Genomic DNA, 9,179 nt, shown 5'->3' with positions numbered 1-9,179 from the left:
TTTTAAATTTGGGTGCGACAAAGTTGCACCCAATGAAACCTTTGGGTGCGACATAGTCGCACCCAATGACATGTGTCAGTGGTTTCGGGTGCGACTTTGTCGCACCCAATGACATTTTGTAAAAAAAGGGGGAAGTTTTGGCCGCTGAAATTTTTTGGACATTTAGGTGCGACTTAGTCGCACCTATAACTTTGGGGACAGTATTGGGTGCGAATTAGTCGCACCCAATAGTAGTACCACACTATTGGGTGCGACTACTCGCACCCAAATTCAAAAATTTCTCGAAAAATTTTCAGCGCTTAATTGATTTTTGGGTCCGACTATTCGCACCTGAAAGTCTTTTTGGTGCGATTTTTAGGTGCGAATAGTCGCACCCAAAAGTCAACCGCACCGGAAAACTGTATTTGTAGTAGTGATTTGAGCCTCGGCCCGGGAAACTTCTCCTTAAAACTTTTCGAGGCGGTACGACTCTCTTGCATATCTTTAACTTTTCACTTTGAGGACTATGTTACATACAAATATGACATGTACATAAAAACTTTCATACATGTGCTCATATAAAAAAACATGACTAAAGAATAAAACATGTATTCTCAAATCTACTTTAACTTAACATCACATATCTTAGGCCAAACTAAAGTCTGAAAATAATAAAACATGTATTCTCAAATCTATTTTAAAAAAGAATCAACGGAAAATAATAATTTTTGAATAAACAGTAAACGTTATAAACTCTGAAAATAAGAATTAGGCCAAACTAGCGAATTAGGTTTGCGCACTGCTTTGAAAATAATCGAAAAATATTTTGTATTTGATTAAAACCCAACCAAAAACCTCTAAAGCTAACTTTTTCAAAAACAATCGATGAAAAATAATTATTTTTGAAGCCACTGTAAGCGTTTGAAAATTAGGGTTTGATTAAAACCAAACAAAAAACATTTTTTTTTTATCTAAAAGCTCACTCAAAATAAAATCTCAAAAATATAGAAATTAATTTGAGAAATCTACAAATTACATACGTAATTTCTCAAACAATTGTAAAAGAATTAGTCTTTTACAATCATAGGACTCAAAAACGAAGAGAGAAATATATATTTATTTGGTGGCTAGGGTTTTATAGAGAAGAAAAGAAAGAGACAACAGATTGGGAAGGGAAACGGTGAACAAGAGAGAAAAAAAATGCTCCTGCTAAGTCAAGCCTATTTATGAGCTGTAAAGGAAAAAAAAATCGTGTGAATATAAAATATTATAGGAAAATAAGAGCTATAGACCTAATTAATCGGTGCGCAAAATTCTATCAACTATCCTCAACACGTTCAAAGAAATCTTCTAAAGGCCATACTCCCATTCCAAGTGTTTTCTCATATATATCAATAATAATTACGTAACCCAATATATATATATATATATATATATATATATATATATATATATATGTATACATACACTACATAAATAAACATCAATCCTCATAAAAATCAGGTTAAAAAATATCTATAATAAGATTTCACTAACTTTGTGATACCTTAAAGTTTTGGGGTTTGACACCTGTGATATTAAGTTTGACATAGAAATTTTACGTTCTTGTTTAGGCGAGAACAAACCTGAATTGCGGCGAGATTGAACTATGAGACATTTGTATCATTGTGTAAAGTTCTCACCGCAAAGAGGTTGCTCTCCAGTGCGATGGAAATGTGTAGATTTGTATTTTTTTACAATGTGACAAATAATCGTTGTAAAAATTCCTATATTTTATAGCCGGACACAAAATTTGTTGTAAAAATGAGATTTGTCACAACGGCAGAGTAATCGTTGTAAAAAATAGCTTTTAGTTATTTTGTCCTAACGGTTATTTTGTCTGTCGTAAATTTTTTACTGTATAATTCACAGTTTGTATTAATTAGCACATGGCGTTAATTAACTCCATTGTAACAAAATAATTTTTGCTTGAAATAACTTAATTAATCAAAAGAAAGTTTTCAACTTGCAAGTGGAAAAGGTTCATCTCTCACTATGAGCCGTGGCACACGAATGCTTTATAGGGCCCATCTATCCTTATACGGGACACTGAATCAATGATTGACTTAAAGCAAAAACAATACCTTGCATTTGTATGCTTATTGATCGATCTATGTTTATTAATACCATCGTGAATTACCCTTTTCTATTACTATATTTTGTTAAATATTAATTTTGTATCAATGTTACGCAAAGGCATACAATGGATGAGGTGATCCTTCCTGAATACGAATCATGCTCACAGAACACAACTAGTTAAATTGAGAATCCGAAACCCACTAAATTTGATGAACATAAAAAAATAAAAGAAGAAGAAAATGAAGGTAGTGACATCATAACATTCCGAGTTCCTATCAATCGTCCTGCTTTTATTCAGCACTCTCCTTTTTTTACTTTATAGATATCGTTTTAAAGAAAATAAAAATCAGAATAGCATATAAAAAAAAGAGGTCGAAAACGAAACATAAAAAAAAAAAAAAAAAAAAAAAAAGCCACACGAACGAATTATTTCCTGATCGTGGGCCACACGAAGAAAACCATTCTTTCAATTATATACATTAAAGTCCCCATATCACCATCACATACAACTTAATAATTAAAAAAAAAAAAAAAAAAATTGTAGTGGTAACAAATTATGGTAGACAAAGTGAAGCAAGTAAAAGCAAGAAAGTTGCTTATAGTGTATAGAATAGTAAAATTCACATTATTATGACAAAAAAAAAAAAAACATTATCATTAAAGAGAGTAATAATGAACAATAGTAATAAGTCGCACTCTCCCATATACAATTCATTAGTCCTATAACATTTATCAATATATATAGTATACAAACCTACAATAATATAGCACTTAAAGTGATTGTTTGTTGATTAGATTATCCATATTAGAGGGCTGCTTATGATTTATTATTGTTGGTGGCCGTGGCGGTGGTGGTCTTGGGACGGACGTCTTGGAGGAGCTGAACGGCCTCCTTCATGGTGGGGCGGAGAGCGGGATTCTTGTAGGTGCACCGGATCGCGACCCGTAGGGTTTGGATCATCTCGTCTCTGTGGGACCCACAAACCCTCTTGTCCAACACTTCCATGGCTCCTTCCCTCGTGTCCACTTTGTTGGACACCCAATATATTATGTTCTTATTCTCCCCAAACTCCATTTCCACCGGTTTTTTCCCGGTTATCAGCTCCATCAGAACAACCCCAAAGCTGTACACGTCGCACTTTGTCGTCGCCTTTGAAGAGTACGCGTATTCTGTATACGCAATTAACATGACACACTGGTCGATTAATGAATTAATTTGATCATAACCAATATAAAAACAATATATTAACTTAATCAACAGTGATATATCACGGACTTGGTACAAGATAAATGCTCATAGTTTAAATAACAAATTAGTATGAACTTTTGAATTCGGCTCCCAGTAAAATTCTTAGCTAGAATTCGCAACCTCTCAAACTGGTTAGAAGCCTATCTAAAAATAAAATAAGATATAATAATATCGGGTATAAAAAACAGCTAGTTCAAAATAAACAAAGGAGTAAAAAGATAAGGAAAGTTACCGGGAGCCAAGTAACCGTAGGTGCCAGCAACGAGGGTGGTGGTGGCGGAGTCCTTCCCTCCTCTGGCCTGCAAGACCTTGGCGATCCCGAAATCGGCGACCTTGGGCTCGTAATTGACGTCCAAAAGTATGTTGGTGGACTTGATGTCTCGGTGGATGATAGGGCGGAGGAGGTCGTGGTGCAGATAGGCGAGGCCCTGAGCGATCCCGAGGGCGACCCTGTGGCGCGTGGCCCAATCCAGGCAGCCCACGTGTATGGCGTCCCACAGGTTCCCATTGGGCATGTACTCGTACACCAGCAGGTTGCACTCCACGCTAGCCAGGTAGTAGTAGAGCTTCACTATGTTCTTGTGCCTGATGCTCCCCAGGGTCTCCACCTCCGTCCTCAGCTCTCCGTCCACCACCATGACGTCATCCCGGAAGAGGCGCTTCACGGCCACAACGTCCTTGCTCTTGAGCTCCACGCGGTGCACCGTCCCGGACCCGCCCCGCCCCACCATGTTCTTCTCGTCCATGGCCGCCGACAGGATCTCCTTCTGGTCGAACCCGATGCGGTGGAAGCTCCTCACCTCGTACGACGACCACGAGCCTCCCCCGCTCTTCTCCCTCCCTCTCCCCAGCCGGCGCCGGAAGAAAAGCACCACCCCCACCAGCACCACCGCCAGGGAAGCCGCTGCCGCCCATATCGAATTCGCCGCGCTCGTCTTCTCCCTCCTCGCCCTCACGCCCGGGCACGCCTGGAAGATTCTCTTCTTGGCCTCGCTTTCTGCGCAGAGGTTGGGGTTTCCAGAGAAGCTCTCCGTGAGGCCGGATTTGACGAGCGAGTCCGGGACCCGGCCAGAGAGGAGGTTGTTCGAGAAGTTCATGGAGTTCGGCATCAGAGCGCCCAGGCTCTCCGGGATCTCTCCGGTAAGCCGGTTATCGGAGAGGTCGAGGACGTTTAGTGATGTCAGGTTGGAGAGAGACTCGGGGATGGAAGAGCTCAGCCGGTTGCCCTGCAAGAGAAGCAAGTTTAGCTTCCTCAGCCGTCCGATGCCCGGCGGAATCGGCCCAGAAATCCGGTTCTTGCTGAGGTCTATCTTCACCAGGTTCCCAGCCTGGGAGATTCCGAGGGGCAAGGCGCCGGAGATCAGGTTGCTCTGGACGAAAAGCTCGGAGAGGTTCCTCGCTCCGGCGATGGATTCTCCGATGGGGCCGGTGAGGTTGTTGTAGGCGAGGTCGAGGATGTACACGTGTGGCAAGGCCAGGAGTCCCTTTGGCACGGGACCTTCGAGCCGGTTGTTGCTCACTCGGAATCGGAGCAAGGTCCTACACTCGCCGTAGCTGGCCGGAATTTCGCCGGAGAATGAGTTGTCCAGGACCAGAAAGTACTTAAGCTTTTCTCCACCGCAGACCTGCCCTGGTAAAGGCCCGGTGAGGTTATTCTCTGACAGATCGAACACGTCCATCGGAGAACGAGCCCCGAGGCCGCTCGGGACGTGTCCGGTGAGATAGTTGTCGTACAGCGACAGTATCTCAAGCGATCTCGACTGTTCGATCGCCGCCGGAATCTCGCCACTGAGGCTGTTGTTGTAGAACTGAATCACCCGGAGGTTCGGGAGCCGGCAGACGGACTCTGGGATGGCTCCGGTCAGGCGGTTCACGGAGATGTCCACGTCGACAAGCTCAGTCAGGTTTCCCAGCTCCGGCGGGATTCTACCCGAGAGCTGGTTGTAGTAGAGTTCAAGTTGCCTGAGGTTGCGGAGGCGGCCGAGCTCCGGTGGGATGTTGCTGGAGAGGAAGTTTCCGCTGAGCTCAAGGTCAACGAGCTCCGTCATGTTCCCGAGGCTCCTTGGGATCGGCCCATAGATCGAGCACGTCATTATGAGCATGGACCGGAGCCGAGTCAGGCCAGTGATCTCATCCGGGATCCGCCACGTGTCAAACCCTCCGTTCTCGTTGAAGTTCAAAATCTCGAGTCTGGTGAGATTGACCACCGAAGAGATCGGAAACTTTCCCCGAAAGGCGTTGTAAGAGAGGTCCAATACCCGGAGAGACCTCATCTTTGAGAGCTCCGGAATTGTTCCACCGAGGAAAAGATGGTTCAAGTCAAGCTCTTCAAGGCGGCTACAATTTTCGATCCCTGCAAGAAACTCGCCGGAGAGATGATTCTTCCCCAGGCGGAGGACTTGAAGCTCCGGGAGGTGTTTGCATATCTCCGGCGGGAATCTGCCGGAGAGGGACCAGCCGGAGAAGTCGAGCTCGGAGACGATATCTTGGCCGTTGCAAGTGACTCCCGGGAGGTTGCACCAATGAGATTTTTCCGGGTCCCATTCGGAAAACATGTTACCAGTCAGAGACTTCTTCATCTGAGCAAAAAACTGGGTTACGTTCAGCTCGGCACGGGTCAATGAAGAAGTGAGTATAATAATTAGTACTACTACAAAGGAAATTTTGTGAGACATGCTTTTCTTTTAGACTAGTTCTATTCGTGAAGTGGCAAGAAGAGGGAAATATTGGATGCGTATAAATATGTGATGAATAATTGATGACAGTATCATTATGTGTCTTATATGATAGTTTGGGGGTGTGGATGTTAAGAAATAATGGACAAATTTTATAGTACGACAGAGTATATATGATCAGGAGAGAAGGATTGGGGAGATGATCACAATCAATCTATGGCATATTATTTCATTCAGTAAAGGGGCTTTTACGTTTATACTCCAGTACCACTAGGATATTATATATATTATACTCGTTACTTTAAACTCACATATGAGATGAATGTGGTGTTTTGATTTTATTTTAATAAACATGCATCAGATACTGATCATCACTGTATCAAAACACCATGCATGGTCCTCTTTTGAACATATCTGGACCATTAAGATACCCATCTAAAATTGATATTATTATATATAGTTCCTTCCTTTCCAAAACCCCTTTCTATTTTTTAAATTTCATTTTTTTAAAATTTTATTTTTAAGTCAATAACTTCATTGAGGGGAAGCATTGCAACTGTAAGATCGACATAAAAACATCAAAACGACACTCAAACAATTAATAAACATCGGATGCGATTCTATCAATGGAACTACATCTCTAGGCCAATAGCTCAATAATTTGTTATTTTTTAACAGACAAAGTTTAATTTTATTAAAAAAAAAATATCCTATCAAACTGAAATAAATTAATTAACTAATTAAGTTAATTTAATTTACTTCAAACCAAAATAATTTAATTAACATAACCAAATTAATTTATTTATTTCGGCCTGACAAGTTATTTTTCTAATAAAATGAATTTTTCACTAGATCTTTTAAAAAATGTAGATATTGACTAGTTTCAAAAAATCACTCACTGGAGTAAAAATATCATTTTTTACCTCTTACTTTTAAGATAATAGGTTTTTTATAAGCCGTTCATATTATTAATTTATATATAATAATGTCTTGGTTTAGCCTAGTTTGATCATAATTGATCTACATCATTCTCTAAAATTCTTATTGCCACTGGTAGAAAAACTAAATCTATCTCCTCGATCAACTCTGAGAATTTTTTTTCCATATAAAGATTATCACTCACGTGTAATCCAGTGTTTATATCTCTAAAACAAGTTCGTTAATAATAAGTCTAATACATTTGCATTTGTATACAAAGCTTTCAGCTTTACAAATAAGTAAATAACCAAGTTGACTTGTAATAAGCTAAAGGCTGATTACAATTAAGTAAATAACCAAGTTACTTATTTACAAATAAATAAATAATAAGTATGCTAAACGCTCCTAACAGCTAGTTTATGTAATCAGCTCCTTCCCAATTATCTTATACTATATCATTTCTACAAAAATTAAAATTAAAATTAAAATTATTCTTGAGCTAATAATACAGCCCCTCGGTGTTAATCGCTCCTCATGTAAAGTATAAACTTTTGAATCAATCGACTTGTAAATTCAAGTATAATAAACGAGTTTCCGTTGTTGCAACTAAATTCTTGAGTGAATTATGGTCCCATTTAGTTTATCGAATTAATTTAAAATATGTTATGATAATGAGAAATCTTGGAATAAATAAAGGATTTATTTAGTTCGTTTCAAATAATAAATTACATTCCGATGAAGTATTCTGGAAATTAATTTAATAAATAAATTCTCAAGAACGAGAATTATTTCCGAGAAACCTTAAATATATTTGAATTAATCAAGAACGAACGAAAAAAAATTCTCGGTTTAAATCATATAATTATAATCCGTTCGGTTATGGATTTAATTAAATAATTATGTGATGAAGGACTTAGTCGTAACAATTTTCTGGACCCATTTGAAAGGAATTTTTAAAGTGAGGTCAGTTTGAGGCAGTGAGAAAAAAGAAGCTCGATTCTTTTTACGCACTCAAAGACCGAACTTTAATTATTTCTGTTTTCTTCGAGCTGGAGTAAAACCCGCAATAAAAGTGGCATAACTCTCTGCTCAGAATTCTAAATTTAATGATTTTTAAATTAAATTAAAGGTCTGTCTGTCCTCTATCCAATGCCACTTGTTTTAGGTCAAAAGGACATCGGAGCCGCCAGTTATGGCGATTTTATTCAAAGCTGCGCGGCTGTTCCGAAAGTCCAATTTTTTAGAAATCCGGATTTTCAGCCCCACTACCATGAGTTATAGAACTCTAAAGAGAAAATTTTCTTGAGAAAAAATGTTTTTCATAAGATTATAAACATGATGTGAAAGATTAAAATGTTTTGATTTTTGAAAGTTTAAATTGAAATTGAATATTTACAAAACTAGTTTGAATTTTGAAAAACCGTTTTCGTTTTTAAACTTGAAAATATTTTGTCATCCAAATCAAATAAGTTTTCAAAATGTTTTCAAAACTATATCTATATCACATATGTTCAAAATCTATATGCTCTTGAAAATTTGAGTGGGAGGTCTGCACGTAGACGAGCCGAAAAAATGAAAGGATATGTAATCTCAAACTTTCAAGTGTTCGAGTGAGTTGAAGTTCACACTTCCCTCATGCACTTTCCCGAATAGAAAATAGGAAAAGATCCGAGTATGTACCTTGTGCCTTTATGCACTAACACTGCCCTGAACATGAAAATCTAGGATTCTTTTCTAGTTGTCCACTCTATCGCTCTATAACTAGGAAATCCGTTTCCGAACTTATAAGAGTCGATGTACCAACCCCAAAACTAAGTGGGAGGGTCATACTCGTTGTTTGTAACCCACGATCCCCAACACTAATGAAAGAAGTAATTAACGTGAGACTAAGAGTCACTCTTGTGGCCCTCTCTTAAATGAGAGTACTCTATGGCGTTTTTACTTCGATCATTGCTCAATGAACTACGTCCGAGAGTGAGACGATGAAGACATGGCCTCCTCTTGGGGGATTTTTTTTTCAAAGTTGATCTTTTGGACTAAGTGGTAATCCTCCCTTGAGGCTCTGCGAAAGAATGTGAGTGATCAAACCAATTTAAAAGGTGACTAGTCAAAATTGGTGTATTGACATCTTGGCTAAGCATTAATGATGTGTCATTTACTTATAAATGGAGATTTTTTGCGGCCTTCTCTTGAGGGAGTAAATTATCGCTTGGTTTATAACACCTTTGGATTTTATCAAA

General features: G+C 39.0%; 1 protein-coding gene across 1 annotated transcript; it reads right to left on the bottom strand.

The window, feature by feature from the left end:
• Positions 1–2,680: 2,680 nt before the first annotated feature.
• On the bottom strand, positions 2,681–6,322 carry XIP1 (Leucine-rich repeat transmembrane protein kinase family protein). Its single transcript, XM_089619762.1, has 2 exons — positions 3,579–6,322; positions 2,681–3,267 (listed from the first exon to the last, which is right to left on the bottom strand). Exons 1-2 carry the CDS (start codon positions 6,019–6,021, stop codon positions 2,915–2,917), a joined length of 2,796 nt encoding a protein of 931 aa, XP_089475888.1. The 5' UTR covers positions 6,022–6,322; the 3' UTR covers positions 2,681–2,914.
• Between the last annotated feature and the right edge of the window lie 2,857 nt (positions 6,323–9,179).

This window comes from Urtica dioica, chromosome 7 (assembly GCF_054948205.1).
Source record: "Urtica dioica subsp. dioica isolate 48M chromosome 7, U.dioica_male_clone48M_v1_H2, whole genome shotgun sequence".
NCBI classification, from domain to species: Eukaryota; Viridiplantae; Streptophyta; class Magnoliopsida; order Rosales; family Urticaceae; genus Urtica; species Urtica dioica.
This window is presented reverse-complemented; position numbering and strand designations above follow the sequence as displayed.

What these genes read in the sequence shown, in the direction of transcription:
- XIP1 (XM_089619762.1), bottom strand. Translation starts at nt 6,021, where the DNA reads ATGTCTCACAAAATTTCCTTTGTAGTAGTACTAATTATTATACTCACT. An exon ending in CTACGGTTACTTGGCTCCCG is followed by an intron (nt 3,268 to 3,578) that starts GTAACTTTCCTT and finishes TTGCGTATACAG; the next exon opens with AATACGCGTACTCTTCAAAG.